The sequence below is a fragment of the Sorghum bicolor genome, chromosome 1, assembly GCF_000003195.3.
Source record: "Sorghum bicolor cultivar BTx623 chromosome 1, Sorghum_bicolor_NCBIv3, whole genome shotgun sequence".
NCBI lineage: Eukaryota > Viridiplantae > Streptophyta > Magnoliopsida > Poales > Poaceae > Sorghum > Sorghum bicolor.
Genome location: NC_012870.2, coordinates 77,205,975 through 77,231,750, shown reverse-complemented (window position 1 = coordinate 77,231,750; position 25,776 = coordinate 77,205,975). Strand labels below are relative to the sequence as shown.

The 25,776-nt window shown below is 43.6% G+C and overlaps 4 protein-coding genes and 1 long non-coding RNA gene across 8 annotated transcripts; 1 reads left to right on the top strand and 4 right to left on the bottom strand.

The window, feature by feature from the left end:
* Nucleotides 8,050–13,112, bottom strand: LOC8080556 (methyltransferase-like protein 1). The gene is made up of 7 exons (XM_002465812.2): nucleotides 12,893–13,112; nucleotides 10,190–12,093; nucleotides 10,014–10,097; nucleotides 9,663–9,767; nucleotides 9,442–9,550; nucleotides 8,614–8,765; nucleotides 8,050–8,516 (listed from the first exon to the last, which is right to left on the bottom strand). Exons 2-7 carry the CDS (start codon nucleotides 12,005–12,007, stop codon nucleotides 8,370–8,372), a joined length of 2,415 nt encoding a protein of 804 aa, XP_002465857.1. The 5' UTR covers nucleotides 12,008–12,093; nucleotides 12,893–13,112; the 3' UTR covers nucleotides 8,050–8,369.
* Nucleotides 13,227–15,489, top strand: LOC8085482. 3 transcript variants are annotated; one of them, XR_002455106.1, is made up of 4 exons: nucleotides 13,227–13,460; nucleotides 13,622–13,793; nucleotides 13,910–13,982; nucleotides 15,138–15,425. It is a non-coding gene; the product is annotated as an uncharacterized LOC8085482 (long non-coding RNA). The 3 variants fall into 3 exon arrangements; XR_002455105.1 differs by having other exon boundaries at nucleotides 13,229–13,460; nucleotides 13,896–13,982; XR_002455104.1 differs by lacking the exon at nucleotides 13,910–13,982 and having other exon boundaries at nucleotides 13,240–13,460; nucleotides 15,138–15,489.
* On the bottom strand, nucleotides 15,306–17,613 carry LOC8085481 (UPF0496 protein 3). Of its 2 annotated transcripts, none has more exons than XM_002465811.2 (2): nucleotides 17,322–17,613; nucleotides 15,306–16,751 (listed from the first exon to the last, which is right to left on the bottom strand). In XM_002465811.2, exons 1-2 carry the CDS (start codon nucleotides 17,380–17,382, stop codon nucleotides 15,664–15,666), a joined length of 1,149 nt encoding a protein of 382 aa, XP_002465856.1. In that variant the 5' UTR covers nucleotides 17,383–17,613; the 3' UTR covers nucleotides 15,306–15,663. The 2 variants fall into 2 exon arrangements, with proteins under 2 accessions (XP_002465856.1, XP_021320821.1); XM_021465146.1 differs by lacking the exon at nucleotides 17,322–17,613 and adding an exon at nucleotides 16,884–17,287.
* On the bottom strand, nucleotides 18,713–20,616 carry LOC8085480. The gene is made up of 3 exons (XM_021451435.1): nucleotides 20,032–20,616; nucleotides 19,806–19,934; nucleotides 18,713–19,121 (listed from the first exon to the last, which is right to left on the bottom strand). The coding sequence occupies exons 1-3, from the start codon at nucleotides 20,335–20,337 to the stop codon at nucleotides 18,945–18,947; spliced, it is 612 nt and encodes a 203-aa protein (XP_021307110.1). The 5' UTR covers nucleotides 20,338–20,616; the 3' UTR covers nucleotides 18,713–18,944.
* LOC8085479 (ubiquitin-conjugating enzyme E2 4) lies at nucleotides 21,257–24,000 on the bottom strand. The gene is made up of 6 exons (XM_002465809.2): nucleotides 23,791–24,000; nucleotides 23,617–23,696; nucleotides 23,173–23,287; nucleotides 23,023–23,075; nucleotides 22,754–22,882; nucleotides 21,257–21,635 (listed from the first exon to the last, which is right to left on the bottom strand). Exons 1-6 carry the CDS (start codon nucleotides 23,832–23,834, stop codon nucleotides 21,505–21,507), a joined length of 552 nt encoding a protein of 183 aa, XP_002465854.1. The 5' UTR covers nucleotides 23,835–24,000; the 3' UTR covers nucleotides 21,257–21,504.

Below are 25,776 nucleotides of genomic sequence, written 5' to 3'. Positions count from 1 at the left end.
CATAGACTAATTAGGTTTAAAAGATTCGTCTCGCAAATTACTCTCAAACTGTGTTTTTAGTTTCGTAAATAGTATTTAGTACTCCATGCATATGTCCAAATATTCAATGCAATTGGTGGTAAAGTTTACCGGAGGAAACCAAACACCTACTTATAAAACTAAAAACATAGCTACAAAATAATTTTGAAGACCAATCTTTTAAGTCTAATTAGTTTATAATTAGATTATCAAATAAAAAAATAATACAATACATGTTATAAATTTCAACACCCTCGACCAAATAACCCTAAAAACAACACTCCTTCAGGTAACGGAACTCTTCTATAATGCTTCCTAGGCGATCTTATTCTTATCTTAGGTCTTGTTTAGTTTTCAAAAATTTTCAAGATTCTCCGTCACATCGAATTTTTCGGCATATGCATGGTGCATTAAATATACATGAAAACAAAAACTAATTGCACAGTTCATCCGTAAATCTCGAGACGAATCTTTTAAGCCTAATTACTCCATGATTAGACAATGTTTGTCAAATAAAAACGAAAATGTTACAAAACGCAAAAAAAATTACGAACTGAACAAGACCTTATATTATCTGACACAGAGGGATTTCGGAGACCCGGAGATCAGGGCCTTATTTACTTCCGTTTAACCCAAAAATTTTTAAAATTTTTCGTCACATCGAATATTTAGACACATGCATGAAGTATTAAATATAGACAAAAATAAAAATTAAATATACAGCTTAGTTGGAATTTACGAGACGAATCTTTTGAGTCTAGTTAATTTATGGTTGGATAATAATTACTATAAATAGACGAAAGTGCTAAGCTTTTTCCTTCAGAAACAAAACACCACCTAGGTTAGGTCTTGTTTAGTTCCCAAAAATTTTACAAAATTTTTCAGATTCCTTGTTACATCGAATCTTTAGACGTATGCATGGAATATTAAATATAGATAAAAATATAAACTAATTGCACAGTTTGGTCGGAATTGACGAGACGTATCTTTTGAGCCTAGTTAGTTCATAATTGGACAATATTTGTCAAATACAAACGAAAATGCTACTATTTCTATTTTGCAAAAAAAAATTAGAAGTAAGGCCCTGTTTAGTTCCCCGTCAAAATTTTTTCGTCTATCCCATTGAATCTTTGGACACATGCATTGAACATTAAATGTACATAAAAAATAAACTAATTACACAGTTTGATTGAAAAACGTGAGACGAATCTTTTAAGCCTAGTTACTCCATAATTAGCCTTAAGTGCTACAGTGACTCACATGTGCTAATGATAGATTAATTATGCTTAATAGATTTGTCTTGTAGTTTTCTGATGAGCTATGTAATTTGTTTTTTTATTAGTTTCTATAAACTCCTCCTGACATCTTTTCAACACATCCGATGTGACACCCAAAAAATTTTCATCTCCAATCTAAAGAGGGCCTAAACAAGGCCTTAGTACGAGCTTGGGAGGTTTTGGACCACAAATCGTCCCAACGAGTTTCCAATGCGTACTTGGATTGGCTGTCGCCGGCTTCCACGCCGAGAACACGAGCTCAGCGGTGAGCAGGTGTGACATTGTCCACTGTCGGCGTCTACCAGCTGTGATCGTCGTGTACCGTAGTTTTTCTCTCCGTTTTAACTGCTCCCGATCCTTTTCCAGTTGACTATTCCTGTACTAGCATCTAGCTATAAGTGGTTGTTGTCATGTCACGTGTTATCACACGGGCACTTCTGTTTAGGCCTTGTTTAGTTCTTATAAAATTTTATAAATTTTTTTCGGATTGCCTGGGCACATATATGGAACGTTAAATATAAATAAAAAAACTAATTGTATAATTTATCTATAATTTACGAGACGAATCTTTAAACCTAGTTAATCTATGATTGAATAATATTTATCAAATACAAATAAAAATGCTATCGTGTTTATTTTACAAATAAAAAAAATAAAACTAAACAATACCATGCTAGAACAGGCCTACGCTGCACTGTACGCAACTACCCATGTACTCTATCCACTCACTGCTTTCTATGCGACGAGTACGACAAATTAAAATTCAAGATCCAAATTACTACACTACAGCATGAATGCATAGGTCAAAGTATAGTTAAATTTCACCTAGGCCTTGTTTACTTCATGAAAAGTTTTGCAAAATTTTTCAGATTCTTCGTCACATCGAATCTTTAGACGTATGCATGGAGTATTAAATATAGATAAAAATTAAAACTAATTGCATAGTTTGGTCGGAATTGACGAGACAAATCTTCTGAGCCTAGTTAGTCCATAATTGGACAATATTTATCAAATACAAACGAAAGTGCTACTATTCCTATTTTGCAAAAAAAATTTGGAACTAAACAAGGCCCTAGTACTAATTTCTTGTCACATCGAATCTTGCGGCACATGTATAAAGTATTAAATATAGTTGAAAACCAAAATTAATTATACAGTTTGTCTTCAAAGCCTTGTTTGGTTTGTCCTGTTAAAGTTTACCGTCCGTCACATTAAATGTTTGGACACATACATGGAATACTAAATATAGACTATTTATAAAATTAAAAACACATCTGTAGAGTAATTTGAGAGACGAATCTTTTAAGCCTAATTAGTCTATGATTGAATAATAATTGTCAAATAAGTGTTAGGCCAGTCTCAATGCATAGTAACCGAGCCACAAGAGTTTCATAGGGATGAAACTTCTCTCTCATCTGATGAAACTCCTTCATTTAATGACCCTGCCAAGTCAGCAATTTTGCTTATGTGTCACCCTATTTAATGTGCATGACACTCACATGAAACATGCATTGAGACTGGCCTTATAGTACCTATTAAACTTTAACACCCAAATCAAACACTCTCTAAATTATAAAATGAATCTTTTAAATCTAATTAGTATATAATTGGACAATAATTATCAAATAAAAATAAAAATACTACAACAAGCAAAACTAAAAAATTTTGAGAACTAAACAAGGTCCTTATATATTTTTCAAATGGACGTACTGAGTACTTGGCTGCACGATACGTCCATCTATCGGTCGATCGAACTCATTTGTCCCCTGTACTCCTGATGACCCTCTTGTTCTTCGCCGTGGCACACGCTTGCACAAGCGCGCGCGCGCGCGCACACACACACACCTGCTGTGGACGATCTGCTACCACAACCATAACTACAGGTTGGAGCAGACGTTGCCCGCGCATTCAATGCGTTCACAAGTCGCCTATTGATGGAGTAGTAGCCAAAATGATTTCGCGCGCACACACATGCATCACGAAATCCAGTTTCGCAATGGATCCTGATCCTGATCTCGACGGCAGCTCTGAGCTCTGCCTGCAGTCTTCCCTACGTTCACACCAACGTATTTGTTGATCACGCTCGATCGCTCTCCCAACACATGCATGCAAATGATGCAATGCTGTGGCCACCAGTGGCTGGCTTGGCGTCACTTGCAAGTTCCGTTGAATGCTACGGTTTGGACTTGGGACAGCCCAGCAGGCATGGTAGTCAGATGGTGTACGTCTTCAGGATGCGGACACGTACACGTACAGTTAAGGGATGAAGCCAGAAAAAAATAGAGGGGCTCAACAATTTACTATACTATAATTCCTCATAATAGAAAAGATAAAATAGTTTAAATACACCAATTCACGATAAAATTCACAAAATACATCATAAAAAATAAAATCTTTGCTCACCCTACCTTATAATCTATGTCTAGAAAGGGAGAGCACCGGGAGCTCCACTGGCTTGGCACACTACCGGAAACCGGCTCTTTGTCGAGTGCAATTTTTCGAGCACTCGACAAAGGAGCTCTTTGCCGAGTGTAAAAAAATAACACTCAGCAAGAAAGATCTTTGCCGAGCGTCGAAAAAAACACTCGTGCAAAAAGAAACACTTGGCAAAGAAGGTCTTTACTGAGTGTTTTTTAGCACTAGACAAACAATTATTTAAAATCATATTTTGAAGTATAAAATGACTTCAAATGAAAAGGTTTTCAGTAATAAAGTTATAACACTTCTCAAGACCTATAAAGTTTATTTTGGTCATTTCTTCATATATATGATAAAGTGAAAGTAAATTTGTTCACAAATCTTACATATCTCTTTTGTAGTTTATGAAACTATGTTAGAACTACCATGTCGGATGAACAAATGACCAAACAACCAAAATAAACTTTGTATACCTTCAGCTGTTATAGAATTTTGTAGTAGATAACTTTTTCATTTGAATTCATCTTGTTATGCAAAACTGCGTTTGAATTTTAAAATTTGAATTTTTCAAACGACCTCGGATGAAAAAATAAACTTTGTAGATCTCTTAAAGTTATGAAACTTTGTAGTTGGCAATTTTTGTGATTTGAAATCATCTTATCATGCAAAACTATGTTTGATTTTCTCAAATTTGAAATTTAAATTTTATAAATGACCTTGGATGGAGAAACTTTCCAAATAAAAAGTATAGATCTCAAAAAGTTATGTAACTTTGTAGTTGATAAGTTTTTAATTTGAATTCGTTTAAGGCTCAAACAAGCAATTTACACTCGATTTAGTATAATATGTGGAAATTGATATGACTTATAAACATATGTGAGTGTGTAGCTGTGAATTTTGGACGAAAAATACCGAGTTTTTCTTTCACTTTTTTGCAGGCGCTGGCTGCTGGGGCCCTCCCCCAATTAAAAATATAATTTATTTTGTTTTTTTCAACCTTTGCCCAGACAAAAAAACTTGGCAAAGACAGTTTTGCTGATGTTTTTTTTTTGCCGACTAGATCTTGCTGAGTGTATTTGAGGCTTTTTATCGAGTGTTTGTGGCAAAGTCCGAGAACCTAGTAGTGGCATACATACTTAGACCTTGTTTAGATTCAAAATCTTTTTAGATTTTGACACTGTAGCATTTTCGTTTAGGGTTAACAAACATTATCCAATCATGGAGTAACTAGGCTTAAAAGATTTGTCTCGTGATTTACATGTAAACTGTGCAATTAGTTATCTTTTTTATCTATATTTAATGTTCCATACATGTGACGTAAGATTTGATGTGACGGTGAATCTTGTAAAGTTTTGGGTTTTTGGGTTGCGTCTAAACAAGACCTTAGGGTATATGCACGGTTTTGTTGACTCGTGATGTACTCCTACAGCCGTACGTGGCACTTGACTACTCGACCGAGGAATGATGGTGTAGTACTAGTGTACGTACGCCGTATGCTACAAGTAAAAAGCAGGCCGCCCATGCATGACACTTGTGATGGCGTCGCATGTTGACTATTGTCGTCGAACTTTTAGCTAGCATTCTCGGATAGGCTGGTCGTCACTGACTCACACACTCACTGGTCGATCAAGTCAACATGTAACAACACGCATTGACAATATTAAACCCGGGCGGTGCTTAGTTCGTTCCGTAGTGGGTACGTAGTACCAGTAGAGTTTGTTCGGGAGTGAGTATGTATACGGTTTTCCATCATTAGGGTTCTTGATTCTTGACAAACACACATATACTCATATCCCTACTAAGTTTGCACGACTTTTTGTTGCCCGATTTGATCGTGAGGTTGTTATCATGTTCTAGTTCTACCCGTACCCCGGCCTACGCTTGAAACTTTGTGCCGGCCTAGCTCTAGCTGCCTTAGTTTGAATGCGATATCGATCTTTGATTCACATTGTGTGATTATTGGAACCTCAAATTTGAGTGACAAGATATATAATTCTGTATTTCGCAAATACATGCGTGGCCGAAGCGCGGCCAACAGTCGTTTCCATGGGCGACCTTGTACACCCATTACCTACTGTAGGTAGTGTTATTTATTTCCATGAAAGTGGATGGGATGGGAGATTGGGAGCTGTTTTCAGGCATACATACCGTCTTCTGAGTATGCCCCAGTGGTTGTTGGTTCTTCTTCAGAAGTCATCGTCCGGCCAGTTCACTGTGCATGATCCGATCCATCACTGACCACCTGAGGCTGAACCCTCGTGGAGCCGCAGCTGCTGGTGGGCGGTGGCAGCCATGCAGTCGGTACGATTCCTGGGAAGCTCGACCGGCCGGCCGGCCGCCGGACCCGCGCCCGCGCGCGCGTCGGAACCCACACCCAACAGCACGGCGGGCGGCAGGGCGCCTGACCGGAGGAACCCAACAAAAAACACGTCCATTTCCTTCCTCGTGTCCATGGGGCCGCCCGGGCGCGCCGCCGTGCAATGCATGCATGTCCCGCTCGGCTCGTCTCCTGGAAGGTAGTACAGCGTGCGCCATCATGTCAATCCGTCCACCCGAAATAATCGCATCTCCATGCCATGCACGTCTGAACGGGCGATGCATGGGCGTCCTCCTCTCCCACGTTTTTGTCGACCGCTCCACATGTGCACGCGAACGTGGCTTTTCGTCGAGCAGGATCCTGCCGTTCAGATCCTGCAGAGCACTACTCCGTACTAGTATCTGTTTGTAACCAGCAAAGGGCGAGGTTGAGGTCAATGCCCGAATAAATGCTCCGCCGTGTTTTTTCCTTGACGGCTGACAGCGGCGTGGTGACTGACGGGAGACACAAGAGAGGACACGGTGAAAGGCACGAGAACGACCGATGCCGTGCTTTTGTTCTGTGTGTGTTGTGCGTACTGCTACAGTGCTACTCACAGCACAAAATCGTCACGCAATGATACATAATATTTAGGCCTTGTTTAGTTTGCAAAAATTTTCAAGATTTCCCGTCACATCAAATCTTTGGTCACATGCATGGAGCTTTAAATATAGATGAAAATAAAAACTAATTGCACAGTTTATCTGTAATTTGTGAGATGAATCTTTTGAGCCTAGTTACTCTATGATTGGACAATGTTTGTCAAATAAAAACGAAAGTGCTACAGTAGCCGAAAACCCAAATTTTTGCCAACTAAACAAGGCCTTATAAATGTTGACTTGGCTGGGGTGCAAAGGAACAGTAGTAGAGTGTAGTGTTGCAGAACAAGAAGATGGTGGTGATGAGTGGATCGGGATCGAATCAGCATCAGACCATGGCGCGCGGATGTATTATCCATCGCTGTGGCCATCAATGCATGGTTTGTCTCGGAAGGGATATATCGCAGCCAATTTGTATCGTTGCTAAGATCCTAAGCAAAGGGCTGAAAACAACACGAGTACTACAGGACACAGCGGTGACGTGGAAGAGGACCGGAGGGGACGCACTGTTCCTATTCGCTGATGAATTATTGACCCAGACCAGGCCATACGTTTATCTCTTTCATTTCTCGCCGCTCGTAAGATAGACAATATGCATTCAAGCCAAGCTCCAAACAAAATGTGTACTTGTACAAACGTCAAGCTAGCAGTAGCTTCAGTTCTAGATTCGGCGAATATATTTTTGGTCATCAGGACAAAAGGAAGCTCTGCTGATCTGTGTTGCCATGTGGCTGTGAGCCCAGGGGCAAGCAATGAGAGCGTGCACCGTGGCTCCCGAATCACGCGGCAAAATCTCCATCCCCTGCAAGATTCCATCGGGCATCGGCATCGGCATCGGCAGGGACAACGCGTAAACCTTTTTTTTTCTTATTCAAAAAAAGAAGCTGTCCTTGATGCCCTCTGCTGCTCAAGCGAGATAATCAACTCGCCACGGCAATCATCGGCGACGAGCTGATCCGGTTTGGCTTCTTGTCGAAAACTACTTGTACGTCCCTCGCCGTCTCGCGTCACCGGTTGGAATTCACATCGTTGCGGACGATACAAAGGACAAGGCAAAAGTGATGCCGTTGAGCAAACGCATTACGCCTTGCCCAGGTTCTTCCTCACTTTTCTTGAGCTGTGGGCTTGTGGCTGGTGTTCTGTCCAAGCCGTTTAATTCTGATGCTTTTGTCAGTATCCAGGATTGTCAAATCGTAACCTGTCTGCGAGAGTACGCGTGCAGTGCTCGAGAGAATTCCTTCAACGATAATACACGGTATAAGTACAGATATTTCATCAATCATGTAGGCAGTGCAATTTTTTAGTCCTTCCACGATTTGACACAACAATATATTTTACGAAAAGGGAGCTGACGCAACAACAGTGTACAATGGAAGCATCCAAATTTAGCATCACTATACCAAGGGGGCTTGTACGGCTTCGAGGACAATAAGCTGGCCGCATTCCTAAAGCAGGCCAGCAACAAGGACATCCTATCCAAAGTATTGGCAGATTGGGGATAAAAAACACCAGGCAACAAGAGAATACTGAATCATTCTTGCATCACTGGTAAATAATAATTGCTACAGGCTGACCATCCGGCAAAATCCTTTATTCTGTAGACAGAAAATTCATAAGGCCTCAGGTGGACCTTCAGAAATAGCCGTCAAAGGCTACAGTTTTTAAAAAATGTAGCCCGCATTACAAAATTGACAACGGCTGTTAGTTCTTTGCCGGGGGTGACTTGGGCCTCAGGCTCTCGATCTCTGGTGTTGTCACAACAAGGTGAGGTGCCTCTGGGGGAGGGTTCCGGCCACCACCTCCTTGCCATACTTTCCCATCCTTGTCTGCAAAATTCCTAATGTATGCCTGCGAGAGAAACCGATAATAGCGATGATGTAAAAGAATCTGCAGAGCTCATGGAATGGAAGTGCAGCATATGAAGTTGTAATGTCCAACTATCTACCTCTTTGTTGAAGTTGGAGTAGGAAAGGTTTTTTCCAAGGGTAAGCCACCCTGGACGGATGTTATGATCCTCTCCAAAGAGTTCAAGCCGCCTCCTTCCAAGAGCAAAATGCTCAATAATCCTATACATGTCGTCAGGCTTTTTTGTTGACCCTGCAGAAGAAAAGACTTGCTAACTATATAAACAAACGGAAACAACTTGCAATCATGCATATGATTCTATGATTGCTGGAATCGTTTTGTAAGCTGGTAACCCCAACAGAATCATGGAGGCTGTATGAGACTCATATGACTTCTGGAAGAGCAGGGTAAACCTTCTTCAAAAAACAACAGGGGCTAAGTGATTTTACCACTAAACCCAGACCTACTTGCAATAGATGTTTCAGGATCATCATCGACATATGATCTAGATTCATTTTTAAATCGCAGTTCAGATTACTATAGATCAAGACATAACGCTTCCTATAAACAGCTAGGCATGCCAGACACAGCAAATGATAGCGACAAAATGTACAGCTAATTTCAGAATTCAGATATAATCCCAAATTACTACGAATCCAAGACAAATATGTTTTTGCTAACCAAACCAAATTTACAAAACAATACCACATTTTGGTGGACAAAATTGCAATATTCATACCATGGCAGCAATAAAAACAGAACATCGAATTCCATGTTCAACAGAAAGAAAGCACAAAAGATTTTTTTGAGAAAATAAGTTTACATCATCATTGAAAAAGATTGCCACTGGTCATAAGACAATATTATAGATAAATCAAGCATATATGAAGAACAGGAATAAAACTAATAAAACCAAAGGGAAAAATACCATCGGTTGGCTCTTCAGCTATTATTATATCTGTGTCAATATTCGCATGGATGACATGGCCATCCGTGCTACGTCGCACAGTTCCTTTTATGCCCATCAAGCAATGCTCCTGCACATGAAAAGGGTAGATACTTCACAAGAGAACCGGAGAAATACAGAAAAAAGACGTATAGGCATGGCAGAAAAATGATACATCACATACTACTCGACTACAACACTACCTTTGAGTGCTGCAACAATGTATGGGAGTCATGCCTCAGACTTGGAGCTGCATTTTTCTTGTTGGTTTTCACCCAGCAAACATCCTCACACCTGCGGAATCCCCACTGAACACAGAAAAGTTTCAGTCAGTCTCATCTTATTTGTTTGTACATACATATAGATGAAATGAAACTATGTTGCTACACTACAGCATTCCATCAGAGGGCAAAAACTGATTTCAAGCTGCAGGAAGCTAGGTGGCCTCCTATAAACTGATTTCAAGTTCCCGCCCCAGTCCCCCAAAACGAATGACATTACACTAATAATATATAGTGCAACCGTTAAAGTACGAAAATAGCAGGCTATGTTACCTTCTTTAAACACTGACGACCCTGTTCAAGTCCTACACCATCACCAACCCAAAGGAACACAAAGGAGGGTGTATCTGCAATAGCCTGTTGATTCAAAAATACACTTCTAAATATTAATTCTGCAGCATAAATGAACTCGCAGAAGAGAAATAATGAAAGAAAGAAAAGGGAACAACCTCAATCTTCAAATTCATAATCTCCTCAGCAGTCCAATATTCTATGTGATCTGTGATTCCTGGCGCACGGTGAGTATACTCCTCCCATGGAGGATCCACAAGAATAACATCAAACTTGGTACCAAAAAACTCTGGAGAAAGGACATGTTCCCGCAGATCACACTTGTAATACATTGGCGGTGAAGCTGACTTAGCAACAATTTCATCTTTCCTCTGTATGAGTTCTCTCAGCTTTGGATAGTCCTCCGCTACACTTGTAAGATCAAGTTCTCTAATGAAATTTTGAGGCCTCATACCAGTGTCCACAAAGTTCTGTGAGTAATCATTTTGTTCACCCCTTGAAGGAGCTTTTCTGTTTGGTCCACTGTTCCTATGTGGAGTCCAACCAGGTTTATCATGGAGCATGTCACGGCTTTGAGGGCCCATATTATTGTAACCCAAACCTGATACATCTGTTGGAGCACCTAAACCAGTGTCCATTTGATTTAAGTGGATATTATGACCAGACCCAGCTCCCACATTTGGTGTGAACCTATGTTCCGGAGCAACTGGAGGAATGGGAAGGTTGGGAGGAACAGAAAGCATATTCACATCAACACCTCGTGCTCCAGGCCACACAAGAGGTCCTGGAAATGGTGGCATGAAAACGCCAGGTAGGAGAGGAGGACCGGGAGAATGGGGAATATTTGGTCCCATATGCTGCATTGGTCCTGGTGGCAGTCCAAGAGGACCAAATGGAGGAGGCATGATAGGCATTGGAACTCCAATTCTTTGAGAATCCCTTCCATTTGGTCTACCCCTTCCTCCTCTAGATGGCCTATCGCCTTTTGGGCCTTGTTGAGGAAACGAAGAAACCATGCCTGTGCTACCACTTGGATCTGATTCAGGATGATCAGAGGATTTATCATCAGTTCCTCCAGGTACAGAATCTCGATGTGCTCCCACTTCAAATCTTCTACCAGAAACAGAGCCCTCTCTTCCAAAATTAAGGTTACTATTAGGTCGAATCTCTATTGAGTCAGAATTGTCATATCGGTTCCCATAGGTTAAGGGACCTCTAACACTTTCAGATCTACCCCTAGAATCTCTCCGGTATCCACCTCGGCCATGGAAATTCCCACCATCTAGCCTTTCCTGTGCATTCCTCCATTCAGAATCATTTGGCTCCTTAGCATCTCGCAATTGAGTGTTCCTCCCATAGTCCTTAGACCCTTCAATGTCTCGGGTTTTCTCATTCCAATTTCTGTCCCTCCCTCTGTCTGATTTATCATCTCTATAAGCTTCTCTTGTGTCAACTCTAAGAGAACCACCATTTTCATCAACATAAACTTCATCTGCCCTCCTGACCTCTTGGTCCCGTTGCCCTTGCTTCTCCCTACTACCCTCTCTCCTCTCTGAACTCCTAGCAGAAGCATCAGGGCTAAATCTTCTTGAAGGTTCCCAATCATTCTTGTCCTCTCTTCCCCTCCTCCTATCATAGTCTCGATCCTTGGAATCATCAGGGCTTCTCCTTGGAACTTTAGGCGATCGTGAGTCCCTTCTCATATTATAGACGTCATCGTCAGCACCACAAGCAAGGCCTGAGCTTCTATCTGCATTCCTCCTTGATTCATTCCTATCATTTGAAGGTGTAATCATTCTATTATCGTCCTGATGCCCAACTTCGTATTCATATCCATGTTTTCTGGACATATCAGAATAATTTCTGCTATCCGCATTCTCCTGATTTTCATGCTCCTCCTTCCAACTGTTCCTTGCATTAACACTATCCTCAACCTCCTGCTTGCTGTGACCTCTACTAGACTCAGGCCCGTCCATGGCAATTTCTATTGCATACAGTCAAATTGCTACTTTTCCCAATAATACAACTCAATTGATAAACCTTGGCAAGAAAGTTGAGATTCCTATACACAAAATAATGATAAACAATATCAATACCAAGGGCAAACAAAAGCAAAAAACAATCAGTCTACAACAGGCGAACTTGTCATAATGGAACTGCAAACAAGGTCAACTGAAATGACGTCTCAAATATAAATTTGCTGCACATTTTTTGAATTAAATTGGTAGATATATGCATGATTACAATGAAACTACTACAAAAACTAACCATAGGCATCTTCTAGCTCCTATAGCTAGACAAGTAATATGCAGACTTAATAGTTGAATACAATGTAACATATACGATAGAAAATCCAAAAGTGAAGTTGGGGGAACAAGCAACTTGTAGTGAAGTTGGGGGTTCAAGCAACTTGTATAGTTGTATGAATAGCATATATTCACTAACACAGCTGTTGGTTGCTTGGCAACAAAAGGTTGAAGAAACACACCAATGAGCAATATTGACACCAAAACTGACTAGACCACTAGCCCGATAAAAATCACCATACACTTAAACAATAGTTTTTTTAGGGCAACCTCAAACATTAGATGAATCTTAACCCACAAGCAACACAGACTATCGAAATTCAATACTCTATACGCGGCAAAGGCACTGACACCAACAGTGAACTGATGCCAAACCCTTCAAAACCCTAATTAAGAGCCTCGGGTCTAACCTAAGCGGTAAGCAACAGCATGACGAACCAGTGCCGAATCGAAAAAACTCTCGAACCGGAACGCAAAACCCTACCCCGGATTGCCCGTGCGGAGCAAGATTCCGTGGAGCACAGAAACGGAGCGTAGTGGATCAGTGGGGCTTACCCGGGCGGGAGGATAGGGTTTGGCTGAGGTAGGGGAGGCGCAGAAGGCGGCTGGGCACGACAGCCGCCGTGCGGCGGCGCCTAGCTGCTGTGGGGTTGGATGGCCGCCGCCGCCGCCACCACCGGTGGCAGAGGCGCTCCGCTCTCTCTGGGCGCGGAGGGCTGCGTGTGCGGCAGTGCGGGTCGGAGCCGAAAACGAAAGTGGGATCTGAGGGGTCCCGTCGGCTCAAGACAGACCCATACCCGCTCGGTTCCAGCCTATTGAAACGAAAGAACGTGCTTTTATTTGCACCGTTGTCGCGCGATCGGACGGCTAGTGTGGCCTCAAGTAGGGTGCGCACCGTCTTCGCCGATTGAAGAGGCGCTCGAACCCGAACCCCAACCCCGCGCCGCCGACGAGCACGACAACGGCGCCCCGCCGCTGTTCTTCTCGGGCGCCTCTCCGGAGGAAACCTCGGTCTCCTCCGTAATAACTCTGCAGCAGTTTAAGTAGTACCGGTGCTTCTCCAGTGGCTGAGTCTGCTCGCCCCTCAGCTGGATCCGTGTAAATCCATCGGTACCATCGTCTGGTAAGTCTTGATTGATTCCACATGCTCTAAGTTGAATCTGAGTGTTTGTCGGGAGGAATTCCTGATCACACGCAGTTCTAGCATGCCTCACTCATTAGCCTGCAGTGTTATTCAGTTTTATTTTTTTCAATTAATGTTGCTATCGTTATCCTTGTGACTAGATAGTTGGATAGTTGAACATGGGAACCTACAACCATCTTTGGTCAATAGCCAAGAGGAATGCAATGGCGGTTGTAATTGGCATCTCCATTTCCGACCGCTATGTGGCCTTCACTTCGGTGACCGGCGAATCCATGTATCCTACGTTTACGGCCTCCAGCAGCGTCTGGGGAGGTATTATGATTTTAATTCGTACATATCAATTGGGCTATGGACAACTAGGCTATGCTGCAGTCCATATTCAAATAGTTTGGTCTTCTGGTTTGTGCTGACCAGGGTGTTGGAACCAGGTGATTTCGTTTTAGCAGAAAAGAGGTGCATTGAGCAGTACAAGTTCTCACATGGTGATGTGATTTTGTTCAAGTAAGGATGGGGTAAATTTGGGAAAATGTCGTTGCCAGTGACCAGCAATGATGCTTATGGAAAGAATCTGAACATTAGCTTCTTGATATAAAATCTGAAACTCCTGCAGTGTTCCCTTTGGCCTCGTTCGGTTAGAGGATTCCTGCCCAGGAATAGTTCCAGCCCATCAAAGATTATACAAGTGGCATTTCTGCCAGGAACGGTTCCAGGGCAAGGTTCCATATGAACCGAACTGTGCCTTTGTGGGAAAGTGCTGAGATGCTTCCCTCATCCCCTGATAAAGTTAGACTGGGTGCCTATATGTGTATGTGGACTGTGGAGCATCTGGGTTGGAAATGTCATTAACCATTAGACAATATATATGTCTTGCATTCATCTTTGTTGGAATCTCTTAGAATAATGCTATAGGTATCTTAGAACATTCAGATTTGCATGGTTATTTAGCACTATGATCCTTTAATTTTCTAGCCAATTGGAGCTGTGGTCATTGCAATATACTAAATTGTCTCTTGTTGCCTTTTCAAAGCATTTTTCTTGTTCTGTAGTTTTCGCCTGAAAATGAAATTGATACGCCATAACTGGACTACTGGAGTAAAGCGAAACTATGATAGTCAGGACAACCTATATCACAACACACAAGCACATTAGTGCACTTCAGGTTAGGAGCACACACTTTGTGTCGTTGGTGATAATTTTTTAGGCTCGACAACTTGCAGTGATTTATTCCTATTTATGTTGTTGTGTTGCAATCTTTCTTGACTATTGAACTGGCAACAAAATCTGGTCCCTTTTCTGGAAAAAAAAAGTTGCATTGACTGCCAAGTATGAAACTATTGAGTTATAAAGCTGCTACCAATGAGCTTCGTTGTGTGCTTGTTTAGACAGACACTGCAGTTTTCTTCAGTAATCATCAGTTCAGGTGTGTCCATGGTGTACAACTAGTGAACAGTTAGTGGATGAGATGACTAGAAAGCATAAATTGGGCACAATTCATTCCTGGCTTTCAATTTTGAGCTTCTGGCTGTTTCCCAAAGAATGCATCCTTTGTCGATAGTTCAGACAAATGATTACAACAACTATAAGAAACCAATACCATATGTTTGTGACAAATTATGCTGCATCAGCATGACATTTTGTATTTGTGCTGCTTTTCAGATTCCCTTAGGTCTTGTTCAGGGGAGGGTTACCCACATAATTTGGCCTCCATCGAGGACTGGCCGAGTGGAGAGAAAGATACCTGAAGGGAGAATTTCACCTGGTTGATCTTACTCCCTACCTACTCCATTGGATGATGATTCATCTACCAGACATAAACCTGCTCGATTATCATGTATTATCAAATCATAAGTTTTGTAAAGCCACAAATGTATACTTGCCCCATTAGTTGTACTGTGATGCTGTATTCTGGGATCTTCAAAAATCCACTGGAGTGGCTTTTTTTTAGCTTCGCAGTACTGAAATTTAACATGCAGGTGCATGTAGTAAAACCCTTAATCAGGCGTCACTATTTGGAATGTTGCAATCTGCTGCCTGATGCGTAGAAAAAAAATCCAAAAGCAATGGCCAGTTTTACGAAATCTTAGCCTATCTTTTTTTTTCTCTTTTTTTTACTGATGAGAAATAAAAACTAGTATATACAAAGCTATAGTCTGTCCTACAAGCACATTTTTTTCCCTTGTGGTCAACTAGAGTTCTGCTCTGCGCCAGCTATGAAGTTCATCACCATGCTCCTGGCCTTGTTGATGGTCATGAAGCACAGGAAGAGGTGCTCCTCCAGGTCATCCAGCTGCTGCCTAAAGCTCTCCTCGTTCTTGCACAGCTGCTTCAGCACCTCCTGTACCAGCCTCCCCTTCTCCCCGGCCGCGGCGCGGTGCTCCACGCACAGCTGCAGCAGCGCGAGCATGTGCTCCCCCTCGTCGCGCAGCCGCGCCACGAGGCGGCTTATGGTGTCCATGTCCCGGTTCAGTATGTACGTGCCCTTGGCCGCGGCCTCCAGCTGCACCAGTGCTCGCCTCACCGACCGCCCGGAGAAGAGGCCCAGCCAGGCCGGCGACATCATCGGGAACGCCGCGAACGCGGCCAGGATGTGCACGCCGATGAACGCGCCCACGACGGCCACGGCGGCGACGACGGTGATGAAGGAAGCCGAGAGCAGCTGCCTGAGCCGGGCGAGGCTCTTGATCCGGAGCCGCGCCTTCTTCCTGCTGGCATCGAGGCTCCTGAGCAGGTCGGCGGAGCTGAGCTGCACCTGCCGGAGCTTGCCCTGCGACACGGCTAGCGCGGCGAAGGGCTGGCCGAGGGCCGCGGAGACGTCGGCGAGGTTGGACACACCGACGTCACGGGCGAGCTTGCGGAGCGTGGTCTTGAGCGGGCGGTACCGGAGGCGGATCTGCTCGATGTCCCTGAGGAGGTGGCTGCACAGGAACGACGCGCTGGCCGTCTCGTTGTAGTAGGTGGCGAGGAGGTCGCGCACGCCGGGGTGGAGCTTGCCGCTGCGGGGCGAGGCGAGGGCCGCGCGGACGGCGCGCTGGTCCGGCTCGAGGAGCTGCTCGGCGAAGAGGCGGTAGGAGGGGAGGCGCTTGGACGGCGTGACGCCATTGCCGCCGCCGCCGCCCGGGCGCGGCACCAGCCCCGCGCCGTGCGCGAGGGTGATGTCCAGGACGCGCGCCCAGAAGTCGTTGTAGGACTCGGTGCGGAACGCGCTGGTGTACTCCTCCCGGAAGTCGAAGCTCGACGACGGTTCCATCACGGGCTTGGGGTCCTGCACTGCTGCATTATTCCAACGCAACACACAAGTTAGCAACAGAGATCAAGTGCCATGCGTACATGCATGTATATACTACTGTCCAACAGAGATGAAGGCACGCATCGAATGAAGGACCGATCTAATAAGCCAGCCACCTTGACGATGATGCTGGTGGATGCATTGCAAACACTTGAACATGCTACCACACATTTTCCCCCCCTGGTCTAGAGACCTCTAATAGTGCAACACGGGCTAGTAGGGTTCGTGAACGGATATTGGATATCTACAGGTGCATTTTAAATGGCGGGTTGAGTTGCTTAACAATGCAGAAATGACAATATGTAACAGCAAGGTTGTGCGTTGCTATGTGTAAAAGCGAAGCGACAACATTTGTTAACGGGTGTTCTGGCGTGCTGCTTCACGCATGCACGAATGCACGGACACAACGCCAACCGGCGCTGAATGACTCCGCCGCCCCGTGGTGACCATGGCAAAATGCGCCACTATACGTACGACGTCGTACGTGGCACACCATTAATATGGCAAATGCATGATCGAATACAATGCACGAACGTCGATGCAGTGGTGCGTACCTTGCCGGCCGCCGTCGCTCTGCAGCACGCACCCTCCGAAGCACCCGAACGCGACGCCCATCGATCGATCAAAAGAACAAAGTTGTGCCTGCGACAGCCCAACCACCAGTTCCTTGGCGCTCTCTCGATCCGGACCCACGGACAAGACTGCACACTGCACGTACGTTTCCGGTTGCAGGCACAGACGTGCTGCCGCCCGGCACGGCGTTGGTCAGTTTCTTCCGACGATCGCGAGCTGCGTAGCTGATATATGGATGCGATTTTCGGTCCGCGAAGCAGCTATCTGCGCGTCTCTTCTTCCGGTGGAAGTGACGAGCCAGGGGCGGAGAGAACTTATAAGGCGCCGCCCCAAGATAATCGTGCTTGCATTGGTCGCCAAGACAAGTCTCCGGCCTCGATTTCCTCCTATCTCCAGCTTGCTACTACTAGCAGATGCTGCTACCGCTACCTGCTAGACCTCTGTCGATCGTCTGATTCGGCGGAAGCTTGGAAGGAAGCACAAGAGGTTGGCCAGCACTCAACAAGACACGCCAGACGACACGCGCACGTCCTAGAGTTCCACAGGAGCGCCGTCGGATCGGGCATCGATGGTGGCCAGGTGCTTGGACGATCAACGCCGTGGCAAGTGGGCGCCCACCGTGCCCGGCCGCCGGGCGGGCCCCGTCGTCCGCGTCCGCGTGGCGCGCCCATGATCGCGACGTGTCGCGAGGGCTGGTTTGCGTTGCGTCCGCGTACGCCCGAGCGTTTCGTTCCCCAGCTGCGAACGCCACCGGCATGGGGGAGCTGGGACTGGCCCTGGGCCCTCGCCGTGCCGCCCTGTCCGCCGCCGGAGGGCCGGGCGCGCGCGGTCCAGAACGCATGCAGGCGGGCCAGATAGTCCGAGATATTTTTTTTTTCCAGCCGGCCACTGGTATCTTCTTCCTGATCTGGGAAGGATGGGCGCCGGGGATCTAGCTTGCCATGCGCCACCTTGTGTGGCAAGGTGACGCGGAGGTGCGGAGCTGTGGATGGTTGGAGGGAACAGTAGGTTGCAGATATCCCAAGCCTCCTCGGCCGGCGGCGGCAAAAGGGGTGGCCAGCGTGCAGTGCAGTGCCTTGCACAAGAGACACCGCGTTGGGCATGGGCAGCAGATGATGGCAATGGAAGCGGCAGCGGCAGGGGCAGGCGTCGCTGTTGCCAGGTGGTCGCTACGCTACTCTTTCTCTTTCGGTGACGGGCAAGGACGTCGCTGTTGGTCGCCAGTACACTCGTCTTCTCTGGATCAGGGTTTTGGCTTCAAATGGTCCAGAGATCCTAACAGCCTCTACAAAAAGGCTACAGCAGACTGCAGGAAATGGACCGACAAACAGCAACGGGCAACATCAGGCAGTGCCGAGACTGAAGACGACTCTGATCAAGGACGGTTGCCTTCTTGCATTCAGAATGGGTGTGGTCATGGGACAGCACGGTGGTTATAACAATACTACAGCAGTACACAGACCATTTGACAAGGAGTAGTACTACCAGTGAATTTGTCAGATTGCACAAGATAAAACTGCTATGGGAGCAAAACTGAAGTAGACGAAAGAGAACGAACGAACGAACAAAAGAACAGGACATGTAGAGCAAATTAGCAAATGAATCTACAGTTCATCTCTAGACTTATGACGCTTCTTTTTCTGTGGCTTATGAGGAACTTGTTTCTTTTTCTGTGGCTTATCAAGAACTTGGTCCAGGGGTGGGTCTCCAGGCCTGCGGAAAATTTGATCACCGATCTTAAATTCATAGGCCTCGGGCTGACTCAGGATAAACTCCTTCAGCTGATACCAAAGAAAAAAAAAGAATTATGAACATTTGAGCAGGCTGGAAAGGAAAGCGAATCTTATCTGCAAATCTGAAAGGAAATCATGTTTCTAGGTTGTTTCAGTCCTCAAATTTACATGATGTGCACTGAGCCTCTGAAAATGATAGAATGGTCGTCCTAAAGAGATGGTAGGATGGCTACAGAAGTGCCATCACTTTCACCAATGACAAAGTGTGCTATCTACCATTGAGCTAATAACAGTCAAGTGAACGAGTCATGGGATAAATAGACATGAGTAGACCTGTGATTTCGTCTAATTTTCATATAGATTTTCAGGCCAAAGACCATGCACAGATTACCATGAAATGATGAAAACTTATCCAGCTCGTGCTAGGCACTAGGCAGTGGTGACGAAGCATATCAGTATGAGTATGATATGTAGCCAACACAAATTCAGGGAAAGCTAACTGCAATCCACATCACCAAGAACCTAGCGAGTCCACAGCGTGAATGAGATTGTTGAACTAAGTTGCTCACTTTTTTTCTTAACGTCTAATCTTTCAGGTGAACTGGTCAGATGAAGACCACCAATTAATTTTCAGATCAAAAGGCCACTGGTCTGCGCCTCCCCCCCCCCCCCCCCCCCCCCCCCGCCACTAATGTAAGAAAATGACCAATCTTTCAGGAAGGTAGCACAAACCTCTAGAATGTCTCGCCCTCTCTCCATGGTGAACATGAGCGTTCCGAAATTAACCGCCACGAATTTGGCGTCCACCGATCCCGTCCGCAGCACATTGCTCCACCTCGTCGCAATCCCCACCACATCCTCCTGAAATAATTAAAAAAAAACAGAATTTTTAACGACACGGTCAAACGAGGCGACGAGAGCGCGGCCGTCGCGGCGATCGAAGTCGAGGGATCCGTACCCGTGAGCGGGCGGTGCCAGGGCGGAGCTTCACGAAGCCGAACGACGGGCCAGTTTGGCCGCGGAGGAGCTCGGCCTGGAGGGCGGCCGGATCCATCTTTGAAAGGTCAGGCGGCGGGCCGTCGCCGCGGCCCTGGCCACGAGAGGAGGGCGCGCCGTAATGGCGCCACTCGTCGTCCTCCTCGTCGTCTACCACGTCGCGCAGGTCGTCCGGGATGCGCGCCCGCTTCGCCCCCAGGGCCGGCCCCGCGGTCGCGCACAGGAGGACGGCCGCGGCGAGTGCCACTCGCCACGCCATTCTTGCCATGTGAGTGAGGAGACGGCTTGCTTGCTCTGGGCGATGGGCGCCCCCAGCGGATCAAGCGTGGCTCACCAAACCAGAAACTAGAGCGCACGATGCTAACGGATTGATACCAATTACTTGCATGTTCCATGTGGCTTCTGATATCCGCCTAGAGCGCACGATGCCAATTACTTGCATGTTGATTTGCATATAGTATTACTATATGTATCATCAAGGTCAACTCTCAATGTGCTACTACTTTTCAATTTAAAAAAAGGAAATTTCCATGCATTCACTTTTTAATCTCTTTCCTACTTCTTACTCACTCCATTCCAAATTGTAAATCATTCCAAAAATCTTAGAGAGTTAAAGCATTTTCAAGTTTGACCAAAATCACAAAGAGAAATACTAAGTTTGTAACATAAAATGAGTATATTATAAAAATATAATTAAGAAAGAATCTAATGATATTTAGTTAGTATCATAATAATTATTTTATCATATAAATTTAGTCAAACATAAGATAATTTGACTCTCCAAAATTCTTGAAATGACTTACAATTTAAAATGAAGGGAGTACAATACAAGCATATCCTAATTTCGTGTAACTTCTAAAGAAAAGGAGGAATTTCCATAATGACAAATTGATGGAGCATTAAAATCCCCACAATGCAACACTGATGAAGCACTAATCCCCACAATAATTGAACAGGTTATAAGTTCAATGCATCGGCAGATTGCTGGCTTGTTCTGCCAAATCTGCCTTCAATAATATTTTTCTCGCACAATAAATCAGCGAAAATCAGCAAACAGTACTTTAGCCATGGCTTATTAGACAAACAAATAGACTGGCATCCTCGGTCAATATCTCAAATAGCGCATTAGCTATGCACTGACTGAAAAAGGTCTACGCCAACATCATCTGAATTATGGAGGAATTTGCTTCAGCTAAAGATTGCACAGATATTAAAACATCCAGCCAATTCACATGCACAAATCTACACTCATGATATGAGGACATAGCAGCGATGCTGGAAATCCAATTGTCAACTGGAGATGGAAATAACATTAGCGAACGTGAAATTGCAGTTTATTTACATGGCATTCAGACTGCACGGGAACGTTCGAGGACTGTTTAATTGCAGTTGCTGCAATAAACATTGTGGGCAGATTACAGGTATAGGTACTTGACTATGGATCTGGTTTGCCCATTATCTCCTCATCACCCGAGTCATTTTCATCTTCACTCAGCTCTTCGTCACTGGATTTGTCTTCTGGGATGACACCAGCATCCTCTGGTTTGGCATATTTTTCGCAGTATTCTAGAGAAAAATGTGAAAGGAAAACTGAGCTTTCAAGTACTGAGGAAGACAGTGATTCAGTATTAATAAACATAAAAAAGAAACCAAGGAAGAGAGTGCAATTCAATAAATGCCAAAAATGGTTATGTTCCACTTGACCAACGATTGGCTGGAACAATATTCTGGTAGAGGAACCACTGGAAACAATTAAGCTCTTATTAATAGCTAAACACATTATGCAAAGTGTCAGCCTGGCTGGTTGATTATTTCTCTACTTAAATTCCTTATGTATTCAAATTTTAAATGAGGCCTTCGATGACTGAAATCAAATGAACCCATTGCAGTGTCCCCTGATCCCATCAAGAATAAAACAGCAAATTCTGTGCCATTCCAAGTCCCAACAAGATGCAGGGACCTGCTCATCTAGGCAACTAAACAATTTTATGGACCTCCAGTTCTGAAACTAACTCAGACCACACGGTAGCTTAGGATATGTTTGATTGAGGAGCAAACCAGGATCGAGCCATTCCATCCTGTTTTCACGGCTGTTTGGTTGCAGAACGAGCAGAGCGGAGCAATGCCTCAAAGGGAATATTATACGGGTAAGATTCGGGATGAGCTCGGCAGCTCACTCATTCCAATCAGACAAACCTGCTCATCCCACCGAACACCATCTTGCTCAGTGGTTGTCTGATGTCTCTCTCACGCTCAGTTGGCAGCACAAGAGCAGAGCAGACGCAGCATGAGAGCAGGGCGGGGGCGGCCACTGAGACGTGTGAGCAGTATTACTTAGGTATACTGAAATAATCATTGCACACACAATAGAGCGCCTACAATAAACCAACACATTCTTTCGAAGTTCTTTTTAGTTCATACCTAAAACCAGTATTGAAGTATTCTTGAAGATATTTGTTTGCCATCAAAATCAATGTAGTGAGGTAAATTAAATTGATCAGTCCATGTATGTCAAGGAGATGAATTATCCCACATTCTACTAGTTCACAATGGAGTGCGAACTGCAAACAAAATTCAGTACATAGTATCCCAACTTTCAATGTCACTGATAAATGTTTTAATAAATCTCCAAGCAAGTTTAGAACAAGGCAGTAATAAACATACACTAGTACATAGTGTATTACCTTTCACTTTTTGTTCATAAGCAGGGCGATCACGCATCATCAACGCAGCTGCATCTCCATTTAATGGATCAGAAGGATTAGGATATAACAGAAGTTGTGGAAGGAAGACCTCAAACACATTGACAAGATCTGCAAATATCACCATAGGTTCAAAGCTAACCCTGTTATAACTGAGTACAGGACATGGAGCTCTAACTGTATACAGATAAGGCATGGAGACAATTAACTGGTTGTCCATACTAATAATGAAATGCAAAGACCAATCTTACCAAACATTGGGCTCCATGTCTGGTTGATGACATCCAAACAGACTGAACCAGACCTGCAGTTTGCATTCATCCAAAAGTGGTTAGGAGCTAAGATTGTTATCGTGGTTTGAATTGGCAAAGTAACACATCATTGAGTTCAAAAGTACTCACATCTCATCGACATTTGGGTGATATATCTTATTGATGAAACCAATCGATGGGGATTTGTAAGGATACGCATCTGGCAGCTCTACTCTAACCCTCCATACACCTCCTTGATAAATGCCTATTGAATTCAGCAAAGTATCCTTCAGATAGTGCAGCCAGTCCTCCTAAATCACTAGTGCAGGACAAGACTGAAGCTTAAAGTGGAGCATTCAGATAGTAAAGACAGCATATGCAGCAAAAGCAGCTCAGCAACATGTTAAATTTGGGATCTGATCAAATCTATCTTTAATCTCAAACAGTGGAAGCTAAATGCCACACTGATCAGAAAAAATTCTGAACTTTCTGAAAACTTGCACTTCGGTCTATATAGATCATAAATCAGGAGCTACAGAATCATCGGCCCTAGAAAGAAAACCTAAATCCGGCCTTTTGCGTTAAAATCCGTACTTTCGTTAGGCCCACGAAATTCAACAAAGAACTCCTGCATCCCATCGTTCACCATCTCCACCTTGTAGTCGCTCATCATCCTGCAGGCATCAACAGGCAGTAGAAACGCAGATCAAGGAATCCCCATCGAAATCCCATAGAAAAATCACCGAAACACGCCACCAGAATCCTCACAGCTTCATGAGGTCCATCTCCCGGCGCTTGCTTGGAGAAGACATCTTGTCTTGGAAAAAAAAACAAGAATTCGCCGCTCCGCTCCTCCCTTTCCGCCTCTTGGGATGCCCTGGAGATAAGAGGAGGAAAAGGAAAGGATTAAGCAACCGCTGTTGCTACCTCCTCTCTCTCTCTATTATTGATTTTATTTTTATTACGATGGGCACAGGGAGAGGGGGACAGGAGGTGAGTAAAGCCTTGTTTAGTTCACTCTGAAAACCAAAAAGTTTTCAAGATTCCCGTCACATCGAATCTTGTGGCACATGCATGAAACATTAAATATAGACAAAAATAAAAACTAATTACACAGTTTAGTTGGAAATCACGAAACGAATCTTTTGATCCTAGTTAGTCCATGATTGGATAATATTTGTCACAAACAAACGAAATTGCTACAATACCGAAAACTTTTCACTTTTCGAAACTAAACAAGGCCTAAAGCACGAAGGACCCTTGTGTCAAAGAAAAAACCACGAAGGAAAGAGACAAACGTATACAAGACAAACGTACAAGAACGGAATTTAGACATACCAAGTACATTTAATTAATCTCAGACATATAATAATTACTCAATCGTCATATATAATAATGTAATTAGCGCATTCTCGCGAAGGAGATAAATTAGGTCAGTCTCAATGCATAGTTTTATGGCACAGTTACGAAGACTATAAACTAAGTAACCGAGCCATATGAGTTTCATGGAGATGAAACTCATGTGTCATCTTGGCTCTGCCAAGTCAGCAATTTTACTTATGTGGCATCCTATTTAATGTGTATGATATTCTCATGAAACATACATTGAGACTAGCCTTAGGCCAGTCTCAATAAGAAAAAGTTTAAAATACAGCTCACTTGCTAGATGTAAGGTTCCTTGCAATCTTCTCCCAACTCACCCATACAATAGTTAGCTATTCACTATTAATACATGACTCACTTATCTCTCTCACAAAGTTTCTTGGTTCATGTGCCTAAGCTAGCTATAAGCTTACAGTCTGCTTCTCCTCTCTCTCATCCCTTCTCTCATCCACCTCAGCATTTAGCTGGCTTACAACCCACTGTAATACTTGCTCTAAGAGTTTCATGTGAGTTTTATTTGCATTAAATAGGTTGTCACATAGGCTTTTTTGATGACGTGGCGGTGTATTTAAGAAGAGAGAGGAAAATGAGTTTTATCTTGACGAAACTCTTTTAGCACGATTACCAACTCTCTATGAGTCTTGAAATTAAATGCCTATAAAACTATGAAATAAAATTCTCGATCAAGAGTGGGTATTTCATCATCATTTCACATGACATGGCAGTCTTAGAGATAATGTCATGAAACTCTCCACTAAAACTGGCCTTATATTTATACATAGCAAGTCTATTTAATTGGTATAGGACATATAATAATTATTACTCCTTCGGTCATACAATATAGCGCATTCTAATATCATTCAAAATTTATATTAAATACTTCCTCCATTCTCTTTTATAAAAGGCACACACATATCAAGATTTAAACTTTAAAATCTCTCACCAATAATTTAGCTAATAATTTTGAATTATTATAATATAAACTTGGTATGATTAGATTTGTAACTAAATGAACTATTAGATTATTATAAATTTATAAATATAAAAAATAGTCAAAATGTAATTTGGAAGACAGTATCATGTCCAACTGCGCCTTATAAAAGAGAATGGAGATAGTATAAGCGGTTCTAGGAGACATAAGCTAGTTTTGCATTAATTAATTTTTTATTTATCAATCAATCACCATTATTCATGTTAGCTACTAAAATTATCGAGTCTTGTTAATTTGACTGAGACGTATAATAGTAATGGTATATCTACATGGCCGTCTCCAGAAATGTAGAGCCTCGAATGAAATATCGGCTGGGGCCTAAACTTTACCGTATTCAAATATAATATAAACAAAAATACAATTAATTATAGAGCTTCTAT